Raw genomic sequence first — 25,565 nt, forward strand, 5'->3', positions numbered from 1 at the left:
ATAAACTATTTAACAAATTATGTAAATAATAAACCTCTAAGACATACAGAAAAGTTATGATGTAGAGAAAGATAGTTATAGAGTAGAGAGAGGAAATGTGAAAAATTCTGGCAAAGTAAAAACGGCAAAAATTTAGTTTGGTGTCTATTCAAATGTTTTAGAGTAATAGTAGAAAGGTTTATAGCATATAGAGAAACTTTCAACTAATATACAATGGGTATTTCATATTTTGCTTAAAAGTTCTTTTTGTTTTTTTTTCTGTAACAAAAATGTCTTATGCAACTTAGTCAAAATTGAAAAATACAAATTAAAAATTTGATGCTTTTATAATGGATCTTAATATTTTTGGTTGGAGAAAATCCATTAGGTAAAGTCATTAGTTGTGGTATTGTTGTTGTGCAAGGATTTTTATAGTCATATTTAAATTTGTTATTATTATTGATATTTGCCCCACGCTCTGCGCCTCGCTGTTTTGCTGTTTGTTGTACAACAAATTTACAAAAAATTGCTTCTCGTTGGCGCATAAATTAAATAAGAAAAACATGCCAAAAGCGTATTGAATAATATTTGCATTAAAATGATAAAATGCGCAACATAAAATATATAAATGTTTTATATGTACGAGTATATGAGTTTAATTGTTAGGCACGCAATTGAAAAAACAAGAAAGCAATAAAATGCAACAAATATGAAGAGTTAACCCCAAAAAGGCCTTCAATAATTAGTTTTCAAATCGAATATACCACCCAGTTTAGTAGAAGGCATTTTGCGATAATAATTTATGAGGCCAATAATTGTTTATTTAGGAATTGCATTTAATTTCCAGCCTTTTGTTTGTCAGGCTATAATTCATTTGCATAAAAAATTGGAACACAAAAATAAGAAAAAATAATGGTAATTAGCAGCTGGGTCTATGAACACAGCATTAATTAAAAAGCATTTATGGTTTTTTTATGGATTGGTTCTCGTATGTGGCATATAAAGCGGGTTTGGGTATACGACAGCGCGTTGGCTAATAGCGTCTAGTTGGAAAAAATCTTTGCACACAACAGCAGCCTGGGTAATTGGGCATTTAAAAAACAAACAACAAAAAAATACAAGATTAATAACGTGTAAGCCATGTTCCGGAATCAGTTTTCACTTTATTTTCACCGAAATATATTTTTCGAGTGTATTCCTTATTAATTTTCAGTATGTTACGAGTGTAATGTACACACGTTGGCGAAATTGTGGTGAAAACAATTTCAAAAACATTTACGGCTGCAAATTAAAAAGAGCCAAGCTTCAAAACAGCAAGCAAATCATAAATAAACGAAATTAAAATTCAATTTACATGCATTACGCGCATGCAGATGGCAGCAAATGAGGAGGCAATTTATGTACAGTTGCAGCATGCAAAAGGCAAAAGCAAAAGCAAAAGCAGAAGCAAATGTAACAAATGGAAATGTGTAGCATACTTTGCAGCTGCCACAACATGCCACAACGTGCCTAAGTATGTGCTACAATCATTCTCAACTACGAGTACATTAGCAAATACTGCGAAGCTTTATATTTATATATTGTTAGTAATTTGGTATTTCATTTCTTGTTTTGGTTCTGCAAAAAATATACGATTATGCACATTCTGAGCTGCACAAAAATACCACTCACACAAGCATAGCAAAATAGCCACACTCACACACACACACACACAGACACACACACACTGTGAGCTAAGAGTAAGCAATTAGAACCCAAAACCAAATTGAAGCATAAGCAGCGTATCTTCTGTGGATTATTAGCTCTTTCTGCTTTATCATTTAGTTTATTATTATTATTATTATTTTTGTTAATTAAGCACAGCACATTTATAGCTAGGACTTAGCCATTCAGTTATTTTTCTTTTAGCTGAGGGGAAGGCGGGCAAACAGCAGCCGTTGTGCGCTAAATTTTTGAAGCTGCAAGTCAAAAATTGGCGAAAACAAAAAGGGAAAGTAATATATATATATATATTTGCATTGTATTCTATGAACAACAATTAAGATAGCAACAAAAGGGAGTAAGCGAATAAGCAAATTAATCTTAAGTCAGCTTATGTTTTCTTATTTATGTTTGAGCATTTGTATAAATTAAAATTACAGCTAATTGTTTATTCTGTGCGCATTTCCAAGTAAACAGCAAAAGGGAATTAAAGCTTACTTCACAGCAAAACTTGCTAACTACACTGTGAAATTTAGTTGAATTTCCAATAAAATAATTAAATTATGTAACAAATTATATGAATAGATTTTGCACTGGAAAATTAATATTTATTTATGTCATTGATATTTGGAAGTGCGCATTGAAACAACGGCAAGCCGTAGCTTAATTTAAATCTAATTATGTTGTATATAAGAAGCAGCTTAAATTATATCAGCAACTTATCAATAAATAACTTAATTTTATTATATTGTGGCATATGTACTTAAAAATATGTGTAGAATTTAGCGGTATTTAATACGAAGCGTTTAAAAAGCAGTGCACTTGATAAGGTTACCTGGTGAAACTGTTGTCAAAAAAACCCACAGCGTGCCAAAGCGACTTAAGGGTATAGGGATTCGTATAAATAATTTCGTTTTAAAGAGGGCCATTTTTATTATTATTATAATTATTATTAATTTTTTTTTTTGGTTGTCTTTATTTGTTTATTTATGGTTTTGTTTTTAGGATGGTTTATTTTGGTGGTGAGAAAGCGTCAAAACCAAAGCATCATTTGCTAAGCAAAGAGTTAGGCAACGTTCAGTTACGATGGGGCTTGTAAAACAGATTACAAGCATCAAAAGAGAGTTTAGTTTTTTTTTAGAAATATATAAAGTAAAAATCAAAAACTGAAAACTGAAAACCATTAAGAAGCGCTTTTCTTGAATACAATTACATCAGCGAGAAAGCAAAAATTATTATTGATTTTTTGAGGGGCAATCGTGAGAGTTCAGTTAAGATCGTGTGAGGCATGTTTAGGTGTGTATATGTAATCTGATAGGTGTGGAAGTGAATTGGTGTCGTTGTTCGATTGCTGTATTGTAACCTAGTACGCTACCTTTGACCTGCAACAGAGCGGTATATTTGATCTCAGCTGCCGGATTCTTTGCCACGCACGTATATTCGCCGGAATGCGTGGCCGATAGCGAGGGAATGCTCAGCAGCGAGCTGTACTGATCTAGCATGGTGACATTGGCACCCAGCAGATCGGGCAGCGGCTCACCATCCTTGAGCCAGATCAGCTTCAACGGAGCATCGCCACGGGAGACACCGCAGACGGTGCGCGTACGCATCCCCTCGGCCAGGCCATCCTGAAAGGCGAACGGTTCTATGATCGGCGGTACTGCAAGTAGGAAAAAGCAACCAGATTTGTTAAGAACTGCAATTGAAACCACCTGCAGATTTTGGCCATAATATCAATATCGATGTTGCAGATGATGTTTCTCCTGATGTTGTTGTTGTTGTTGTTCCCACGCTGAGCTGCTGTTTGCGGTTCGCTAATTGATATTGATTTTTTATACAGATATGTACAACTAAACCTTCGCAGTTTTGTTAAAGAAATTTGGTAAACTCTACGAAATAGTTCAAGTATATTACTTAATTTTACAAACATTCCAAAAGTTAAAGTGTGAGTGATTCAGAAAGGTAACTAAATGCCGTTTTGTTAACATAATTTACAGGTATACAAGGATATTATTGCATTGGACAACAAGACAGATCAAATGCCATTTGTCGTTCTTTACTTTTTCGTTTTTTTTTTTGTGATTTTTTTTGGTTACATTGAACAAAGTGCATACGAAACAAACGCAACTACAATTAACTAAATACGGTTATTGTGATATATGTATATTTAATTTGTAAATAGATAGCTGGTTTCGCGACTTATTTGTTTACCATTCACCAAGAGCGCCTGCGAGTTTTCCACCTCCGCCGCCGAGTTGCGCACCACACAGGAGTAGTTTCCAGTGTGATCACTGCCCAGATTGTCAATGACCAGAATGCTATTATACTGATCCACCTGCTTGACAGACATGTGCTGGGTGGGATCGATGGGGCGACTGTCCTTGCGCCAATTGATGGTCAATGGCAGGTCGCCCTTGACCACGGAGCAGGTGAGTGAGGCGCGATCGCCCATGTTCAGTTGTAGTATCGATGTTTGAAAGGGACTGAGACGCGGTGGCACTGCAAGTGGGTGTTGTCAAGGCATACATGAATAACAGACTATGAAGGAAGAGCTTACGAACAGCAGTCAGTGGGAAAACACACAAAATAATAAAGTGTAGCATACTTTTCTGGGCGTCGCTAATGCACAACGATTGTTGGAGTGTAGATTGGGGAAAAATTCAGTTAAATCCCAGAAAAGGGTTACAAATTATGAAAATTTAATCAACGTCGCGCTTCATTAGCACGCGAATTCATTAAGTGAAATGAGTAAAATATAAAAGAGAAAAAAATAAATAATAAAAAAGGGTCGCTGCTTGCTTTTTCGCTGACTCGTGCTCGAATTCCATCCGATCCCTTCACTTGCCTGCATTTTCTTCTTTTTTTTTAATTTACAAACTTTTAAGCTTAGATTATTGCGCGAATATTTAATTACAGCAAAAGCAAATGCCGAGCACACACCAATATTAAAAGCAGAAACGAAAGAAAATGCAAAACCAAAGGCAAAGGCAAATGAAAAACTCTTAAGCGCCATACGATACTACGAGTATGAGTAAGAGTAAGAGTACGAGTACGAGTACGAGTATGTACTAAGTTTGCTGTTAATAATTAAAATGTAATTTTCACTTGGCTTCATTTTCATGTCGCTGTCGTTGTTGCTGTCGCTTTCATTTCCTTGTCGTCCTTAAATGCTGTGAAGGAAACTGGCCAAATGGCCGACAGTTGGCACTGTACAATAAAATGTATACTAACCTATGACCGTCACTTCGCCACTGCGACGAGCACTGTGACCCTGTTTGTTGCGCGCCCAGCACGTGTAGACACCGGAATCCGTATGCTTCTGTACCGGACTGATGGTCAGCGAGCCATCCGGTTGAACACGCTGCCGTATATCATCGGGAAGCTCGCGTCCGCCGCGCTCCCAGTGTATCTCCTCGATGGGATAGCCGGCCACTGGGCATTTCAGATTCAATGTCTCGCCCGAGACAGCGGTCACCTTCGGTATAAGCCGTATGTAGGGCAGACCTGGTAAAGATGTTGCAAAACAAACGGATGGCCAATGTAAATACTTAACTGATTTTCTGCTCACGCTGCTCATTTAATAATGCAGCTAAAATATAAGGCAAACAACAAACAAAAAGAAGGCCAACCAGGAAGCAGCCCACAATGTAATATGCATATCCTGGCAGCCTGGCAGCCTGGCAGAGCCTGGCACTCTGTTGGTGCCGTCATAAACACTTTGCCTTGCGCGTCCTTTTCCCGCTTGCAAAATGCGGAAGGAAATAATGCAGCAAATGTCGGCTGGTAACAACAACAACTCTCATAGTCCTTACAACTCTTGTTGCTGTTGTCGTTTGCTGCTTTTGGCTGTGCTTGTGGATTCCTGCAGAATATGCATAATTTTCGAGCATGTCATACGTGTGCGCTTTGGTGTCGTTGCCCCTCTCAATGTCCACATTCCCGAGTCTGTCCTTGTCTCAGTCTCTGGGTCTGTCTCTTTGTCTCTTTGTCTCTGGGTCTGTGTCTGGGGAGGGTAACATTTTTGTAATCACCGCCATTACCAAGTCGTGTAATCAGCGATAATGCAAAAGCCTTTAAACAAAAAAAATAACGCTGCTGGTAGATACTTGCGTGATTTAAACTTAAACAGCGCTCACTTTTAGAGCATATTAAAAAATTCTTTGGGTTTGTTGGGAAGAAAAATTATAATACAAATTGTCATTTGTAAAATCAATTACTTTCAGTTGATTTTTTTGTAAAATAAAATCAGCTTCAAATTTCTCATAAATCTTTCACAAAACTTTGTTAATTTTCAATTCAGCAATTCACTTAATAATAAATAAATTTTATAAGAAGAAACAATTCTATAAACAAATATTAAATTAAAGAAAGTTTCTGTTAGTGTTAGTTACCAAGTTGGTCTGTTCTTTCAAATATTTGTTAACTTTAAAGCGCCAACTTTGAGCACAAACATGACGCCGTTTTTTTAGTTCTTGTTGCCACTGTTTATATTTTGCTTGCAGCCTGACTGTTTGTGTGTTACCTTGTGCCTGGCAACGCCATTTTGTTTGCCCGGCGACACAAAAATATTTGATTTCTTGCAAAAACAAGGCAGAAGAGGCGCACAGAGACGCCGCTGGGAGTACCGCTCGTTTGTGTGTGTGCCTTGAACAACACTTTAGAGAACAGCAGAACAAACTGCAGGCAAAGGCAAAGGCAAGGATAGGCAAGGACAAACGAAGGGTGCAGTAGGTTGTAGTAGGCACTAGGTACATGGCAAACGCGATGTAAAACAAAATCGAGCAAAACTAGGCAACAAAAAAAGAGCCCAAAACACAAAGAGAAAGATCTAAAAAAAATACGCAAACTGAGAGCTCTGAAAAACGTTTAAGTGCATGTGTAAAGTAGCTACAAACACACGGAGACACTCTCATATTTGTGTGTGTGTGTGTGTGTGTGTGTGTTGGTGAATGTGGCACATACCATAAATATTCAAGCGGGCCGCATGCTCCACACGACCCGCACGATTCTCGGCAATGCAGGAATACTCTCCGCCATCCTCGACCATGACATGGCTTATGTTAACATGACTAATTACATCTCCATGCACCGTGATGTATTGTCCGATCATAAATCTGTGGCAAAATATAGGGAGCAGAAAAAAACATACATTAATATATAGAAAAACATTTCGTATGGCATACGCGTCGTATGCGCAATGCGATATGCATTTTAGAATGGTTATTTGCATACATATTTAAATGCTCCGGCCGGGGGCATTAACGAGCAACTACACGTACGTACGCGCGTTTGTTTGTGTGGGTATGTAAATATATGTATGTATGCATTGACACTCAACACGAGGCGCATCTCATATGCAGGCTTCATTTGTTTTCGACACAACACCAACACCACGGCGTATACGTAACATTGCATTATTCAGCCATAATGAAGGCTGTCAGTTGATGCCGTCGTCTTTATGTCATGCTGTCAGGCTTAGCATAGCATAGTTTTTACACCGCTTTCAATGTCATGGGCCACGCCCACACAGTGAAAGTACAGCTGCCGCCTTTGCCCGCTATCAGATACGACTCGCTCTTAATGGCAAATAATGAAAAAAGGATTTCATGAGTGCTCAAGTTGGCATTAAGTGTATGTGCTTGCTCCATCCGCTGAGCGTCTTATTGGCATAGACATTAATTACAGCAAACAATGTTACGTATACGCCCCGTCATGTGGCACTCCAACTCCAAGAAACCCCAACAAATACACATAACATGCTGACACACACAAGCGGCTTTGTGGCATCTTATTGTTAAGAGCAGAGCATCTGAGCAAGCGGATCATTAGTTTGTGGGAGCTTTTCAATTGGCATTAGAGAAACAGCAGGCAAAGTAATTACAATTTTAATTAAGTTTTGCGTCAGCCGCAGCCTTGGCGAGGCTTATGAATGCATTAGCTCGCTCTCTCTCTCTCTCTCTCTAGTGCTCGTAAGTGCACTTTCCTGGACACTGATTTCCCCAGAAAGTGCCAAAGTCAAACCAAAAAACTTGGCGACTTTCGACTGTCGACTTTCAACTTTCGGCTCTCAACTGGCGACTGTCGACTGCTGGTTGCCATTTTATGAAGTGCCCAAAAGCCGCGCGACGCTTGTTAAAACAACAACAACTGTAGTTAAATGAAAATGAAGCTGCTGAAAACTCAGAAACACAGACAAGCACACAAGCACAGACGCAGTCAGATACTCAACCATGGACATGAATGCTAACTGCCACACTTGAGTGCATTGAAACAATGCTGGGACAAAATTGCAACAAAGTTGCACACATCCGCACATGGCAGACGAGAGTTTCTACCAAGCTTAAACACCAATGCAAAAGTTTAAGCACATGTGTGTGGCTGAATATATACACAGTGTGTGTGCGTGTGTGTGTGGTGGAGTCTATAAGCAGGATCAAGGGGCAAGGCTGTGGCATAAAACGCTTTGGTTGCAACAATATAAACCTAATAGTTTGGCGCGGCTTTTGTGTGCTGTTTTAGCTGATTGTGCTGTGTAAGTCTGTGTGAGCTGACGTGTGTGTGCGCGTGTGTGTGTGGGTTTTACGGGTGGCTTAATTTCAGAAAAAACAAAATATAAAATAATAAAAAGCTTTAGCTACAGCTTAAACAACAGTGTGAGCAAAAAAAGTTGCGCCAACAAACTTACAAAATTATGAATTTCAATTTGTGCGAATTCAGTTAACAGTTAACGCAAAGTGTTTAAACTGAAATGGCTTTAAAAAAGGCGCTAATTTAATTTGTTGAAAACTTTTATTAAAAAAAAATAAACCAATTAACTAAAAATAATAAATTATTAAGCAATTGTATGCAGTAAAATAACTAAATAAATCCCAACTTTAAATACAAATTATCTCTTTAACTAAAAATAATAAATAATTAAGCAATTGTATGCAGTAAAATAACTAAATAAATTCCAACTTTATATACATATTATCTCTATAACTAAAAATAATAAATTATTAAGCAATGTATGCAGTAAAATAACTAAATAAATCCCAACTTTAAATACAAATTATCTCTTTAACTAAAAATAATAAATAATTAAGCAGTTGTATGCAGTAAAATAAGTAAATAAATCCCAACTTTAAATACAAATTATCTCTTTTTGGCGAATTAACATAACGCTAAGAACAGAACTATTAAGCAGAACTTGGGGCTATACTTTTATTTATAATTTAAGCTAGGTGAAAAGTAAATGCAAAGCTTATTAAAATTTCTGATGCAGTTTTGCAACAACTTTTCGCTTTCTACTTTCTACTTTCCATTTTGCATTTGCCTGGGCAAAGTAATGGCTGGTCGCACTTAACGCTGAACTTACAATGTTTTATTATTTAAACCAAAATTACACACACTCGTTAAGTGTGTGTGTGTGTGTGTGTGTGTTTGTATAGTGCCTGCAGTTGTAGACAGAGAAACGCATCAGACGCACACATACATGCATACATGCTGTTGCCGAAAGCAGAAGGCACTCGGAGCAAGTGGCTCCGCTTGCGCTTGTGGCAGCCTGGTTGCCACATGCGGCAGACAAACTTTTGCAAATGGCGTAAAATGAGCGTTTGAGTGTTGCGTTACCTCGTGCGCGCAATCATTTAATTTCCGCCCCAAGGCGTCTGCCCCAGCTACAGCTTTAGCTCCTTGCCGAGCCTCAGTTATCCTGACTGCAAGTCTGTCTCACTGTCTGTCTGTCTGTCTGTCTGTCTCTCTCTGTCTGCTGTGTGACTGCCGTTGCTGTTTGCTTGGCTGTCTGGCTGTCTGGTTGTCTGGGCGTGTGGGTGGCAACTCTGGCTGCGCGCGTATTAAATAAATACACTTACCAAGTTGATATACCTTTAAAACGAATAATGTAAACCACTTAAAACTCAGCAATAACAACAAGGCGACGGTAGCAACGAAATTTATGCAGCAATGCGGCGGCATCTCAGCCAAATTAGGTTGCCACTTGCCACTTGCCACAGCAGGATAATGCCTAACGGCATTATGTGTCAAAATTGTGTTGCTCAAATAACTTTTAAATTAAAGCCACAGGCAATCACTGAAAATATCTGCAAGTTTCAGGCCAGCAACAACAAAAACATTTCTGCACTGACCACATCAAAATACTTGTAATCAATTTGTGCTTGTGGTCAGCCAAACTCTCAGCAAACTGCTGAATAATATTGAAACGACGCTGAGAGTCCTGACAACAAGCGAAGGATGTGTTGACCACTTGAGAAAAACAAATTCATGAAGAATTCTAAGTTGACAGTGTCAAGAGTGTTTTGCATTCGACATTTTTGAGTGCATTTTATGCATAGCAAAACTGAAGTGTAACAGATGCTTGTGTTATTTATTATACGTCATCAAATATACAGGGTGTTTCGAGAGTGTATACATACAGCAGGGACAAACATTGAGACACAAAATAATTTGGAGTATGACTTCATTTTATTTCATCATATATGTTGACATTTTATTTTATTATTATACTATAGGGTATTGGCAAGTGTACTATGGGTACATTGTTTAGTGGACAGCATATTGCATAAGTTTTAATTAAAATGCAGCAACACAGCTGCAAGACTTGACAACAAGTAACTGGAGATGGTGGCTAAAATGTTGTTGCCATGATTTCTTTATTGGACTGCAAACAGAGCAAACTAATGGACAGCCAAAGTCAATGTTAAAAAAAAGAAAAATAAAAATAAGAAGAGCAAGAGCAAGAGCTATTTTTTAATCAACAACTGAAGTCAACAGTCGCAAAGGGGCAACTTTGACTTGCAAATCATTACAGACGTAACTCAAACAATTAGTGGCAGCTGCCAACAAACTGCAAATGAAGTGCAGACTGAGACAGGGACAGGGGATGGCGAGAGTAAAGGAGCGGCAGAAATAGAGAGAAAATCAGAGAGTGAAAAGCAGTAAAAATCAAATGAAATGCCAAACGACAATGTCAGAGCAGCATCATCAAAGCCAGAGCGACGCCAGCAATTGAAAACAGGAGTTGAATGAGGATCAGAAACAGGAACTGGGCAATGGGTTTAGGGGAAAGGGAGCTAGATATTGCCAATCAATTGCTGTGTTGTTGCATTTTATTTGTGCGGACCAAACAAAGACAACAACTGCTCGCACAGCTTGACTGTCGCGCTGTCGAGCTGTCGACTGTCAAATGCAAATGTCAATGTCATTAAAGGACCACTAAGAATTTAATAAGCCCCAAACTATTGCCTGCTGGCAACTTGGCAACTTGGCAGCTTGGCAAGTTGGCAGTTGGCCAGGCTTAAAAACGTAATTAAATGCGTGAAGCAAACAACACACACACAGCCTTAATTAACAAATAGAAAGGCAAAGTCAAAACCTTGGCGCAGACACAGGAGTGGGGCAACGAGTCTGTAAAGGCGGAGACCACACACAGAGTGAATGAACGCTGAAGCAGGCCGAGGCACGAGCCTACCCGATTCGACCCACACCGACCCTATCCACCCTACCAGATCCGACCATACCCCACCCTATCCGACCCGACCCGACCCGAACCGCCCACTCGATAGGCCCGCCAGTCGTCGGCAGCCACTTTCTATACGTGCAATGTTTTGAAAGCCAAATGCTAAAAAAAAAAGAATGTTGGAAAAAAAATAAACACACACAACGAGTGCAATAAATGCAGCCTCAGTCGCATTTCTGCTTCTTTATACCATTTTTTTTTTTTTTTTGCTGCAGTGCCGCCCGCAGCGTTGCCATTGCCAAGCCCCCCGTTCTACCCTCAACCCCCCCGTGGTTGGATTCCCTTTTCAACAAGTTCAATTACCTTCCGTTTGATGGCAGCGGAAATCCGTCCAGTGTCCATGAAATTTGCGGCGTTGGATTGCCGGCTGCGGAGCATTTGAGGCTCACAGCTGGTCCCGGCTGCAGCGTTTGCTCAATGAAGCTGTACAGCAGCACGGGCGGAGCATCTGTGGGAGGACGATGCGATTGCGGATATATGTACATATAAATATTTTAGCTGCAATTACTTTGCCAATTCTTTTTTTTTTTTTTTTTTTTTTTTTGTGTGGGTTTTACCGCTACTTACCGCCCAGTTGGAGCTCGGCAGTGGCCTGAAATGTATCGCCCTCGGGCCGTCGCACCACACACTGATACATGCCGCGATTCTCACGGCTGACGCGCGGCACCACCAACGTGTCCTCGATGCGACCGGATGAGGGCAACTGCCGTCCGTCCTTGTACCACAGGATATTCTGCATGCCCACGGGGCTGCCATTGCTGGTCACCAGGCAGCGAAACTCGGCCGTGCCTCCCATATGCACACTGAGCACATTCGGTGCGATTTCCACTTGTATGGGCGTGGCCACAGTTAGGCGCAGCTCGGCACTCGCCTCGCCACCCACATTGCTCGCCGTGCACTTGTAGACACCCGAATCCTCGCCGGTCACGGCCTCAATTGCCAGTATCGGTCCGAGCAGACGCACACGTGGTCCACTTAAAACGGGCAATGGCCCAGCACCGTTCTGGGTGTACCAGCTGTTAAATGGATTTAGAAATACAAACAGTTTAGTTAATATAAGTACATTAATTTGGATAATTATTAAAAAAAAAGCCAAGCTCATCACACCCAATAAATAAACTCACTAGAACTAATTTCTAACGCACATGGTATCCTAATAGACTTTTAACTTCTAGAAGTTTGTCAAAACTGAATAGTATTTTATTTAGAGTTCACTTTGATAATTGTTATTTGATTTTGTCATACATTAAAAACTGTTTTTTTCTACAATAATAAAATTATTTAAAAGTTAACAAAAATATTTAAACTTTAATCTAATTTTGACGCGTTCCATCTGTTAAGAAAATGGACATGGAAATGGAAAATAGCCAAACAGTTTGCTTATTAAATATGCCATATGGAAAAACACAATTTCACCGATTTTCAACTGTGTGATCCTGAGGCTTTGAAAAATAACTGGGTTCGAACCCTGTCAGTTTAAAAAATTTTATCGTACCTTTTCTGTAAATTCTTGAAATTTGACTGAAAATGCTTTAAGTAGCATGTAGAGTGCTCAAAATATTAATAAATGTATCACAAACAAAAAAAAAAAAAAATAAAAAAGAAAAGATTTTCAACTATTATAACTTTGTGAAAACTCAACTCATTAATATGTTAAATATTTTTTTTATTAAAAAATTTGCTAGATGTATTCAGAAACTAAAAGTACCTTATTTAAACAAATTACGTTACATGCAGCTTGAATTTTATCCGTTTTTCATATAACTATGTATTTCATTCCTTTTTTTGTCATATCTATTCCATTAAAGTGAAACTTTCCTATATTTTCCATTTACTTTTAATTTGAATAAGTTCAAGGCCTTGGCAACTTATTTTAAGCCAGCCTACAACCAGAACCTCTACTTTTCTCTTTCCCTGTGTGTCTGCTTTATCTACTCAGCCTTTGTTTAATGTTCCATTAATCCCCATGGCAGGCTCATTTGCCAATGTCTCCGCTTGCCGTATCCCTCTCTCAGACTCTATCTCTCTCTCTCTCTCTCTCTCTCGCTCTCTCTGAGCTTTATTAATTATGAAATAGCTACAGTATTTTCTCTGTTCTTCTACATTTTTCTGTTGTGCTGTTAAGCAATCTATCCATCTATCCATGTATCCGTCTGTTGTCTGGTTTCGCTCATAGATTCTTTTGTTTCGCGTTTACAGTCTGGCATTGTAGCCCGGATGTAGAAGTACTCGTAAATCCAGCGTATCTCTGCCTATCTCTCTCACTCTCACTTTATCGGTGATGCTGCAAAAGTTTTTTATTACTTGTCTGCTTATCAAAGCGTAATTATGTGTGCACATATGTGACCACACCTCCGCAGAGGCTTAACGACTACACACATCATTACCTATGCTTTTGTCTTTAATTTCTCTGCTCACACAAAATACAACATGCACACATATTACACATACGCAACGTTTGCCGAACGGAAAAGTTCATAGTGAAACTTTAAGGTTGGCAACGCGTGCTGAGTTCATATTTCAATTAGCGTTCCATAGTTGGCAACTCTCTCTCACTCGCTCTCTCTCTCTCTCTCTCTCTCTCTATCGCACATTTTACACAATTAATGGCCGAGTCACAGCGGTCGCCAGTTTATTTATATACTTGGCAACTCTAAGCGCTCACTCATATCACACAATTACCGCAACTGTGTGTGCGTGTGAGTGTAGCTAGGTGTGAATGTGTATGCGTTCCAATTAACTCACACAACGACAGCACACACACGAACAAGTCTGTCCTGTCAACGTCAAAAGTTTCGCCTGTAATGTGTCTACTCTTCTTGTATGTGGCTTGGCACTGCCATCGATTTTATGCACCCACCTGTATTCGGGCGAAGGACAACCCTGAGCCACGCACAGCAGCACCGCTCCTTCGTCCTGCGACACCTGCACATGAGACGTGTGCTCCACAACGCTCGGCGAAATGATGCCGCGATGAGCTGTGTGAGTAGAGTTTGACATTGGTTAGTTTGTAGGGTCTAAATAGGAGTATGTATGTGCTGGTTTGAAGGAGTAGTTGCTGTGATTGGGTTACTCACAATTAATACGCAATCGTGTGGGAGAGCTGACAACCACTTGACGTGTCAGACGATGCATGCTGCGACAGCGGAAGGACTGCGATTCATCGCTCTCCTGCAGATTATGGATGAGCAACTCACCGGTGGGCAGCAAATGGAATTTGCCATCTGTGAATGAAAGCAGAAAGATTATTTGTGACAAAGTTCCGAATCATTTATCAATTTTTCATAAAAGTTTTATCGATTCAATGCTGACAGAGAAGAAAAGACTATTTCTAAATGGAAACGTCTAGTGCAAAATTTTCTTTTTATATAAATCAAGCTGATATTTTGGAAAACTATTTAAACTTAGATAATTGAATTGCTTTTAAGAGACAGTTCAGACTGCTTATGCTTAATAAGTTAAGCTGTTATCTTATATGCATGCCTAACTAATTCTTAAAGGCATTGTTTAGTTTTAAAAGTCGAATCTCCAAGCGCTTAACGAAGGCTTTTCTAACTTATCATAGCTCAGAGTTACAGCTTACACCTTAGTTGGTCGCAGGGTTAAGGCAAGTTAAAAGTGCTTCTCAAATTGCCAAAGGACAATGTTAATTATGCATCAAAGCACAGGGCACACACCGACACACATGCGCACATACACACACACTCACACACACACACACACACACACACACACACAGATATGCAATGCCAGTTAAGCAGGCAAACATGTGAGGCAAATACTGCAAACAAACAATGCACTTTGTTGGCTTGGTAAGCCGCTACAGGGACAAGGATGCAACCGAGGACGAGGACGAGGGCCGAGGCCGAGTGCCGAGGCTGCAGCTCCTGTTGGTGCCACGTCAGCAGCAGACAGATAGACGTTGCAAGTATGCACACACCCCCAAGGCAAGCGAGTGCTGTGCTGTCCCGTTACTTACCGCCTTGCAGCGAGGGATAGATGTAGATAGCGGGTTCATGAACCCACGAGACCACTCGTACCAATTCCTTGACAAACGTGGGCACCACACAACGCAAAATGGCGGTGCAGCCGCGCGAGGCGGATAATACCTCCACATCCACTTTGTAGGCTTGCGCCACAACTGCCACAAAAATACAAATATACAAAAATTATATACAAAAATATTTCTTATATATTTTATGTTATATATTATGCATTATGGTTGCCACTTCAACTTACCCGCCCTCACTTGCACATCACGCGACACAATGCGACCCACAGAGTTGCTGGCAATGCAGCGATAGATCGTATTATGTATATCCTGATGATAGGCAGCCGCCGCGAACGGCATCAGCACCAACGTCCCATTCCGCAGCACCCGTCGCACCCCGTGAATCTCCGTGACCGCCGTGCCATCCGCATGCACCCAATCGATCGTCGGCTGTGGACTGCCCGAGGCGGAGCAGTCCAGCCAGCCGCCGGACGAATTGGAGAACTCAACGCGACCCGGCGGCTCCATGACAAAGCCGGGACCACGCAAATGTGTTTCGAAGGGTTCGCTAATCGTTGCATCTGCAATGGAAATAAACACACAATTTTTGAGTTGAATTTTTACTTATATATATTTTAAAAAATCTGCAATTTAAAAAAAATATAAAAAAATGTAAAGAAAACTGTGGGAACTCTTTAATTATTTTAACTAGAGTTAAAAATAAATAAACAATTCCATTAATTAAAATTATTTATTCTGAAATTAATTACCTAAAGTAGTGAGCAACAAAAAATAATTTAATTTTCTTAAAATACATTTTAAACTTAATTAAAGTTCAAATAAATCTAAAATGGATTGCTTATCCTTTATATAAGAATATTTAATTTTTTGCAAGCATTTGAAATGCATTTAAAATGTGTTTTATTTTTCTTTCAAAATGCACTTTGTTAAGCGATTAAACGACTTTCCCTAACTTTTAAAGAATTTTCAATATACTTTTATCACATTCCATTTAAATATTTAGTACTTTTAAATGCATATGAATTGTCTTAAAAGTATTAAGCAAAAAGCATAAAAAGACCAACAACATTGAATATATGCAAATATTTTAAGGGGTCATCAAATTGTTTGCATGTACAAATAAGTGAAATGTCTTTCAAATATGCATATATTTATGTATTTCTCTTTTAAAAGCCTCTTTAGATTTGTATTTGGGGTGTACTAAGATGTTCCCCCTTAAATAGGCTTTTAAATTTAGTATATTCCACATCTCCAGACCGTTCCCCATTTGAAAGCATTTCAATGTGTTTTCTCTACTTTCGTCTCGCTTGGCAAACAGATTTTTGCCTTATCTTAAATTAGAATAACATTTTTGTCTTCAGCATGGTTTCCTTTTTTTCTGCCATCTCTATAAATATACCTACAGTCATATATACAGATGGATATGTACATATATTTTTATGTATGTATATATTTCACAAATTGACATTTCGCTTCAAATTCCACATGAATGCGCCTCGACTGTCTGTGCCACCCGAGCGGCTGTCCCTGCGGCGCTGTGCAAATCCTTGCAACTCGTTCAGGCCTGGCACTAGGAGCCTCTTACTCCGCCCTGCTTTCCCCCATCCTTCATACCGCCTCCGCCCCGTAGCACCGTACGGTGCGCTGTCCCGCTCCGTCAAGTCATTGTGTCTGCAATTAGAGTTGTTTTTGTTCTTTTTTTTTTTTTGCTTTTGTATGTTTTTTGTTGCTTTTCTCGTTGTTGTTGTTGTTGTTGTTGTTGTTGTGCTTGGCCAGGCGCTTTTTGTTTTATGCTTGGCATCATGGATTTTTATGTTACTTCTTTCTGGTTTCGTTTTTCTCTACGTCTCCGCCTTAGCCAGTGTTCGTTTTATTTCGCTTTTCCCCGCTGATTTTATGGCTCCCGCTGTCAGGACAAGAATGAGGATGAGAACCAGGAAAAGGGAGAGGACGAGGACGAAGCCTCAGCCAGGCCATAAAATTATTGCAAGTATGTCTTGAGTACGCTTGGCACTCGGTTCATATTTTCCTTTTTTTTCGGGCAGAAAGGGTATGTTTTACGAGCATGTGCCTCAAAGCGCACTCACATATGTGTAGGTGTATACACACACACACACATGTGTGGCTGTGTATTATGTGTGTGTGTGTGTACATCCACTTGTAGGTTTTTTATTCTTTCCTGTGAAAACAAAAAGTCTTCGCTGCAAGCGCTACTGTGCGTGTATTCCGTTGTTCCTGTTCTTGTGTGTATGTATGTGTATAGGTTTTTTTGTCCCGGTCCCAGATCTTATTCATCTTCTATCCCAGCAACATCATCATCTTGTTCTTTGAGCACCTCGACTAGGCCTTATTCCTGCTGCTCAAACATTCACGCGAATATTTCCATTTATCTGCGCTACATTTTCGGTTATGCGGATTTCATGCCTAAGCTATAAAGCATTTTGGGATCTTTAGGATTGACGAGGAGCGAAGTAGCAGTCACAGTTTCAATTCCATTAAAACTGAGGCAATTTGGGCAAGTTTGCCACATGCCACAGTTGCCCAAGATCTACAATCAGATTCATTTCAAGCGGCTTTAAAACAGTCAGCATTTAACAAGTTGTCAAACTTCCTGTCAGTTCGTTGCACTCAACAGCAAATGCATTTGCGGTGGCTACCTCCATTTCTCCCTGCTCTCCCGATGTCACCCACGCATTTTCGCTTATTCTCTGTCGTTCTGGTTTTCACATGGAATGTATGTGTTCTTCTCATTCACTGGGACTTGAGGGGTTGCTTTGCGAGGCATCTCAGACGGCTGCTTTTTTTTTTTTCTGACTGTGCCCTTTTGGCACTTTTTAAAATTATTTCTTTGCCTTTGGGCATGTGGTATGTGTGTGTGTTTTTTTTTTGTAGTGCCGTTGTCTGACTTTGTACGTATATAGTTTTGTATTTATGATGCTGCAGACGTAATATCTATAATGGTCTGGCCATAAAAGCACCGCTTAATTCGAGGGCAGTTTTACGGGAGCGCACATAAAAGCTGACAGCTAGAAAACTAACACACATTTAGTTTTTCAATCACCTTAAAGTCGAGCCGAGTTGAAGGGACTTTAAGAAAGACGTCGGAAGTATCCAGATAAAGTGCCTGGTACTTTGTAACGCCCCGCCGGAAATGGTGGACCATGCCTTATGCGCAATCAGCCCAAAAGTTCAGGAAATTCAATTTTTATGTGCAAAATCCAGCAAAAGGAAACGCCAGGACAGGCAAACACACGCCCACACACTTGTGAGTGTATAGCAAGTCGGCTGCCAAGTCAATATTGTCTAAGCCAAGACTCGAAAGAACTTTAAGCGCTTACAGACCGACGCGCATTGAGCAATAGCAATAGCAACAGCAACAACAACAGCAAAAAACAGCAACAGTTATAATAATTGTAAATAACTTGATTTTTTTTTATTTTTATATTTGGCCCAAAAGATGCTTTCCAGCTGGCCCTAAGCCCATTTAAAGCCAAAGTGCACACAGACCAGGAACCGACGAAAGCGAGCCCAAAAGGCAGAGCCCAAGAAAAGGCAACGGGATATGAAAATGTATTTTGGCCAAATTGTTTTTACAAAGAAACAACAAATTGAAAATAATGAAAGTAAAAATAATGCCATACAAAATCAATACAAAGTTAATATACTCTAACAACAATATATTTGATAAAATAAAGAGGATTTAAGGACATTGTTTCTTCTAAAATAATAAACCTTAAAAACGTATACAATAAAAAACATATTTTATAAAATTCAACCACAACTTAATTGAGATTGATAAAAAAATACATGTGACTTAGATTAATATAGAGAGATTAATATATTTATAGAGAGAGTACTTAAAGGTCTTTTTATAAAATTAAATTGGTTGGGGCTAGAAATATTTTATTTCATTTGTTTTTTCTCAATTTCAAGCCAGCTGCTTTCACTCTGACCCCTCCCCATGAACTGAGAGCACATTTGGGTATGCACTTCATTAATCCTACAACAAATTAATGTGTTTGTCACAAAGGATTTAAAACGCAATCAATCAAAGAGCGCAACAGCCCTTTTTGAACCCACAAAAATATTTCTTAATTTTGTTGTCAAACCTAGAAAAGAGAAAGCTGGTCGAGGAAAAGAGATCTATACTTTGGTTGGGTTAATCTAATTTCTGTTGTTTTTTTCTGGTGCTGATTTCATGAATCGCATTATATTTTATGTGTATTTTTATCCGCATGAAAATGAAATAGCAACGTATAAAATATGAGCGCGCCCTTCCGACATTGAGTAACAATTTCATTTGCATATTTTTCATTTGCTTCAACCTCAGCCAGGGGTGCGAAAAGATATAGATACAAGTCGATATATACATTGTATATGTGTAGGAGTATAAGTATGTATATGTATGCATAAAATATGAAATATCTGTACGGCATTTCAGTAATTTTTTTCTGTCCAAAAAATATTTGCGTCAGTTGTTATTGGCGTTGCCATAATAAAATGCAAACAGCTACGAAAGCAATGAAAATTGGAAAATATCAAATTTCAAAAAAAAAAAAAAAAAAAATTCAAACGCTATTTTATTTCTATGTGTGTGAAGAGATTGATAAGTCTGTCAGTTCGATCGATTATTTTTGACTCTGTTTCTGACACATTTCATTAGTCTTTCATATGCAGGCAAGCTCACACAGTCACACACTCAAACCGAGGGCAACATTTTGTGGCATAAATTGACGCCTGGATTTTTATCATAAGGCAATTTCATATTATGTATACGCATTTTGTGCGCTTGCTAGTTTAGTTTTTGTTGCTATGAGCATCATTTTTATGGCCTCGACTATATCATAAAATGAGCAAATCATTTGCACTTAGCTCGTAGCTCATAGCTCGTAGAGAGAGTGCTCAGCCATAAATTATGTTAACACCTCTCCCAAAATCGTTTATATTCATATATGCTCATTGTAGCATGAAATCGCATTGCGTTGAAAGTGTGAGCCATCATCTAGTTGCCACAGAAGATAATTTTTATTTAAATTGAAATATTATTTATTTATGCAGACTTGTTCTTTATGCCATAGAAAAACTACACAGCATAACATTAAATTAAAATGTTGAATTGATTCCGAAAAGATATATGGAATACATTTAATTTTTTAGCTTAATTTGAAACAATGTGAATGCCCAAGAAAAAAACTTGGTAAACTTGCATGTTTAAGCCATTTCTTCTGATGCTGACGATAAACCCGTCAAATCCCTAAAAATCCTTATGAGCTTTAGCGCCTTTTGGCATAATAAGTTTTGGAATATGCCGACAGCTGTTGAGGGCCATACCACACACACACACTCACACAAAAATCAAAGCATACATTGTGGCGCGTAACAAGCGATTTGATAAAGTAAAGCCGGCAGCAAGGCTTAAGAGTCGGCTGGTTAGGGAAAGAGAAAAACTGAAGAGGAGGGGAAAGAGTAAGAGGTGAGTGAGAGGAATGAGAGGAGTGAGATAAGTTGCACCTACCAAACCTGAGCAGCAAACAAATCACAAAAAGGCGGCTACTAATCCACATGCTTTCCGGTTTTCTGTTTTGATTTTGATTTACTTTACGTCTCCGTCGGTTGGTTGCTTGTTTGAATTCTTTTTTGTTTGTTTTCTTTTTTTTGAGGAGGTCTGGCAGAAAGTTGCCTTTTTGTTTAATGCAATGATTTGTTGAGCAATTTTGATTCAATTTTTGTGTTGCACTTTAAAAGCGGCTTTACATTTCAAATTTATTTCTTTGGCACAATTTTTGGAATAGATTTGGAAAATTTTGCTAGATGATAACGTTGATAGCTATGTTGTGTTTTAGCATGTTTTGTTAGACTTTGAAGCCGGCACACTCCGGGCACACACACACGCTCGCACACACTCTCGCACTCGCACAACACTTCCGTTGAGGCAACTGCACGCTTGCAAGGATTCGACTTGACTGCGATGCCTGTTCTGGCAGCGATGCTGTCAAAGCTCTTAGATGCGATACTCCGATACTCAGATACTGCGATACTGCGATACTGCGATTCTGTACTCTCTTTGCTGTGCTCTTTGGTCGTCGTTTATTCACCACACAACACACACAGTCTGTCCACAGTCCACAGTCCACTGGCCACTTGAACTCGCACTCGAACCGCTCGCACTCACAGCCAGCCACTCACTTACAGCACTCACTGTACACATACACTCAGTTGCCGCATTTTATAAACCGCCTGAGCCGTGCGTATCCTACGAGCCTCGAAAAGCAACTGACTCGAACTCCAACACTGTCGGCTGTGCTGTGCTGTGCTGTGTGGTGTTTCCGCTTTGGCGGTGCACTTGACAGCCAGAAAAGCACTGCACACTCGACGCATGCGCCCCACATTTTGTTGTCTGTGGTTAGGCACGAGCAGGAGCCGAGACTCTAAAGGCAGGAGAGGCTGAGGGAGAGGCAGCTAGCTGGCCTAACAGCTGTGCTCCGTGTTTACACTGGACAGGCTAGAACTATATTGGGAGAAGGCCTTTTTCTCCATGGCTGAACGCCTCGTTTAATGTTTAAATTTTTTTGGCCAGTTGACATTTATTTTCAGCATAATCGAATGAGTGCGTGACAAATAGTTTTCCTCAGATTAAATTAGGCCAGCAATCTTTTTAATTTTTCTTATTTTTTAATTATATAATTTAATATCTTAAAGGACTCTGTAAAATCAAATCCAGTACAAAAGTCCCTACTAAATATATTCAGTGAAAAATGTGTGCGTGGGCGTAAATGAATTTGTCTGGCCTGTGCGGACACATCTATGAACTCATAATATATTTGCATAATTTACTTGGCATTACCCAAACAATTTCACACTTAAAGCCATGTTGGCTTAGCACAGACTGCGGCTAATGAGCAACTGGGGAAATTATGTCTACTGAGTGCGAAAAAGCCAACAGCATCGTATAGTAAATGGTTGTGCCAAGTGTTGCTGTTGTGCGTTGCCAAAAAATGATAATTACTTAGCCTAAAAGCATGCAGCATATAATTTGTTTTTGTTTTCCCAACATTCTGTTGGCCAATTTAAGGCGCGTGAATGCGTAAAAAGCCAGCCGAATCAGAATGCCTCCCATCAGCAACTGAATATGAATGAGTAAAAAAAAGGACGAGCAACAAAACAAAAAAAAAGGAAAGCCGCAACAGCAACAACAGCAGCTGCGTTGTCTGTCGTTGACATACATTAGGTACGCCAAGGACAACAACGAAACATCAGCCGCAATGGAAACAACAACAACAACAAAAACAACAACAATAAAACATAAGCCAAAACGTGTTTGTTTGCCAAATTTATTGCTGGTTCGCGTTTACATAGCCCCCAGCGACCAAACGGACAACAGTAGCCAACAAATGGACGTATGTGGTATCTATCTATGTGTGTGTGTGAGTGTGTGTGTAGGACTGTCAATGAGTGCGTGTCGGTGTTGTTGCTAATGACAACAACGCCGCGTCGCGCATCAACGAACGACACCAAAAAGTCATTGACTCATTGAGTTTTCGCTGTGTGCGATAACAAACGCCTTCTAAAATGCCACGCCTCCGCCTACGCCACCACCAAAGAGGAGGATGCAAAACCCAACCCACTTACCACAGGCAACACTCGTTGGCTCAAGCAGCGTTAGCTTGTTTGTTTACTGGCTCGTTGGATGGTTCGCTGGTTGGTTGTATGCTTGGTTGACTGCCTGCGTGTCTGCACGTAACCAACAGCAACAACAACAACAACAGTAACAACAACACCAACAACAACAACAATATACAATAACACTGACGCTACCTTGACGTTATGGCTGTGATTATATAGTTGCTGCTGCACTTACTCCATCATCATTAGACATTGTCAGGTGGCACAACATTGGCTTGCCACTTTCGGGTTGCACGTTGCAACTATGCAACGTGCCAAAATGCGAGAGTCCCATCATCGAGCCAACAATATACACGTAAAACAAAAACAAACCCCTCAAAAAGGCGGCCATGGACATGACTACGGTCTATGACCAAATGACCAACAATGCTCGCACAGTGGGTCAAATTGCACAATTGGCAATCGATATTCTCTTTTCACTTTTAAGTCGCAATTAGTAGAAGCCTCAACTGTAACATAATTTATGCTGCTATTTGTTTTATCGCAATCTAATTGGTTGATTAGAATAGCTATTTAAATTGTTTGAATATTAAACTAATTTTAATGAAGTAATTTTAATTTTTTGCTCTACAGTTACAATGTGTTTAGAACTTTTTCCAGTTTAATATCTAAGTTGTCCGTTTATAATGCGTTCATTATTTACGTGTATTTTTCTGTTGTGCATGCCACATGTTTTTACAGTTGGTTCTAACGAAACGGTAGGATATTTCAATTAAATATTCATATATAAATTAATAGATCTAAAAATTGTAGTTCGTGTCCGTGCGTGGTAAGGTCAAAACAATTATAGAGTCTGTGCAGACCAATTGTGATCACGATTTTGTGGAGTTCTTCGACAAGGTGCCGCATAAAGATTCGCTCTACACTTTCCGTGTGGCAAAGCTGGCACCCTCCTTCACAATAAGCATCATTATGCGAGCTGTGAAGACCCAGCGAGTAATGTTCAAAATCAACCTGGAAGGCTGTCCGTTTCTGAACAATCCCATTATGAACAAGGCTTTGGGATCGTCTTATCGTAAGGTGTTGGTGAACACAACCTTTAAATGTCCTATTCAGCCGAGGGTGTATTTTATGAGAAGTGCTGCGGTGACACTTATGATGCCACCATTTCATCCCGATGGACGTTATCATTTGAATGCCCGCATCAAAATGAAAGAGACTACAGCACCTTTTGTTATGGAAATTGACTGGAAATACTCTATAATGCATCTGAAATAAAAGTAAGCTAATGAGCCATGAAAAACCAAATGATTTTGCAGATTTTTACATAAATATTTGCTATCAATAATCTGTAAATATGATAATTAAAACTCATAAAAACAGTAGATTGGCAGCACAAAATATCCAAACTATTGATGTTGACTATTAATTGAAAATAGTCAGTCTTAAGCTCATAATGTGGTTACTTCGGGTTTGCCTTCTCTGCTTTTTGCTGAAACTTGTAATTATTACCAAATATCTATCAAAATATGTTCAAAATTGTTTCATTTATTTTTGCTATAGATATTTGTGTGTGGCAAAGTAAAGGTTGTTTTGGAATCCGTGGATACCGATTGTGATCACGACTTTGTGGAGTACTTTCATCCAGTTCCAAATCAGGAAACTCTTCATACATTCCGGGTCGTAAGGCTGGCACCTTCCTTCACTCTCAACATCGTAATGCGAGCTATAAAGTCGCAACGGATAATGTACAAGATCAACAATTTAGATGGCTGTCAGTTTGTCAACAATCCGTTTATGAACAAAGTTTTGGCGTCCACTTACAACACACTAATCGTCAACAATAGCTTCTTCAAGTGCCCCATTCAACCAAAAGTCTACTATCTGAAGAATGTGGGCAAGGCCTTCATGATGCCAACATTTCATCCGCTTGGGCAATATCAACTCACTATGGGGCTTCATATGTCCCAAAGTCGTGCCCCATTTGTCATGCAAATTGTGTGGAAGTATAAAGTTCTAAATATTCGTTAAAAATTTGGGCATTATAAAAACTACTTAATTAGACTTGCAATTACATTTAGATATTTAGCCAGCAATTAATGATGCGTTACCAAAGTAAACATCTTTCTAGTAACAACAACTTATAACCTTTCATCAGAATTGAAAAAAGTAGTGCTAATAAAATTTTATTTCACTTGCATTCTAAAAGTAGTACTAGCGAAAAATTTTGTAACTGGCATTAAATTTAAGTGGAAATTGACTGGAAATATTCTAAAATACATCTGAACTAAAAGTCAACTAATGATCCATGACAAATCAAAAAACTTTGCAAATTTTTAAATAAATATTTGCTATCACGAATCTATAAATATGTTAATTAAAACTCAGTAGATTGGCAGCACAAAATATCTAAACAATTGATGTTGACTGTTCATTGAAGATCGGCAGTTTGAAGCTCACAATGTGGTTACTTCGGGTTTGCCTTCTTTGCTTTTTGCTGAAACTTGTAATTATTACCAAATATCTATCAAAATATGTTATAAATTGTTTAATTTATTTTTGCTATAGATATTTGTGTGTGGCAAAGTAAAGGTTGTTTTGGAATCCGTGGATACCGATTGTGATCACGACTTTGTGGAGTACTTTCATCCAGTTCCAAATCAGGAAACTCTTCATACATTCCGGGTCGTAAGGCTGGCACCTTCCTTCACTCTCAACATCGTAATGCGAGCT

General features: G+C 39.1%; 2 protein-coding genes across 7 annotated transcripts in view; one reads left to right on the plus strand and one right to left on the minus strand.

Moving 5' to 3' along the window:
• Window positions 1-20,875, minus strand: part of LOC117788588 (Down syndrome cell adhesion molecule-like protein Dscam2) — a 30,108-nt gene extending 9,233 nt beyond the window's left edge. For 4 of the 6 annotated variants that reach the window (XM_034627379.1, XM_034627383.1, XM_034627382.1 and 1 more), the window contains exons 1-10: window positions 20,725-20,875; window positions 15,437-15,769; window positions 15,177-15,338; window positions 14,275-14,421; window positions 14,058-14,175; window positions 11,765-12,213; window positions 11,501-11,645; window positions 6,643-6,794; window positions 4,912-5,184; window positions 3,056-3,340 (exon numbers count right to left, since the gene is read on the minus strand). In XM_034627379.1, coding sequence (XP_034483270.1) covers window positions 3,056-3,340; window positions 4,912-5,184; window positions 6,643-6,794; window positions 11,501-11,645; window positions 11,765-12,213; window positions 14,058-14,175; window positions 14,275-14,421; window positions 15,177-15,338; window positions 15,437-15,769; window positions 20,725-20,773 — 2,113 coding nt within the window. In that variant the 5' untranslated portion in view covers window positions 20,774-20,875. Of the gene's footprint in view, window positions 1-3,055; window positions 3,341-3,891; window positions 4,180-4,911; window positions 5,185-6,642; window positions 6,795-11,500; window positions 11,646-11,764; window positions 12,214-14,057; window positions 14,176-14,274; window positions 14,422-15,176; window positions 15,339-15,436; window positions 15,770-20,724 lie in introns of all 6 variants that reach the window. The other 2 variants (XM_034627378.1, XM_034627381.1) reach the window with 1 other exon arrangement.
• A 2,352-nt stretch (window positions 20,876-23,227) lies between these two features.
• Window positions 23,228-24,863, plus strand: LOC117786993. The gene is made up of 3 exons (XM_034625427.1): window positions 23,228-23,269; window positions 23,646-23,918; window positions 24,396-24,863. The coding sequence occupies exons 1-3, from the start codon at window positions 23,228-23,230 to the stop codon at window positions 24,861-24,863; spliced, it is 783 nt and encodes a 260-aa protein (XP_034481318.1).
• Window positions 24,864-25,565: the final 702 nt, after the last annotated feature.

Source organism: Drosophila innubila (assembly GCF_004354385.1).
Source record: "Drosophila innubila isolate TH190305 chromosome 3L unlocalized genomic scaffold, UK_Dinn_1.0 0_D_3L, whole genome shotgun sequence".
Lineage (NCBI taxonomy): Eukaryota > Metazoa > Arthropoda > Insecta > Diptera > Drosophilidae > Drosophila > Drosophila innubila.

Bases quoted from the DNA above. Each gene is read 5' to 3' on its own strand.
- LOC117786993 (XM_034625427.1), top strand. From the start codon at position 23,228: ATGACTACGGTCTATGACCAAATGACCAACAATGCTCGCACA. The intron at 23,270-23,645 runs GTGGGTCAAATT...TAAAAATTGTAG, and splicing joins TGACCAACAATGCTCGCACA to TTCGTGTCCGTGCGTGGTAA. The intron at 23,919-24,395 runs GTGAACACAACC...TTTTTGCTATAG, and splicing joins CGTCTTATCGTAAGGTGTTG to ATATTTGTGTGTGGCAAAGT.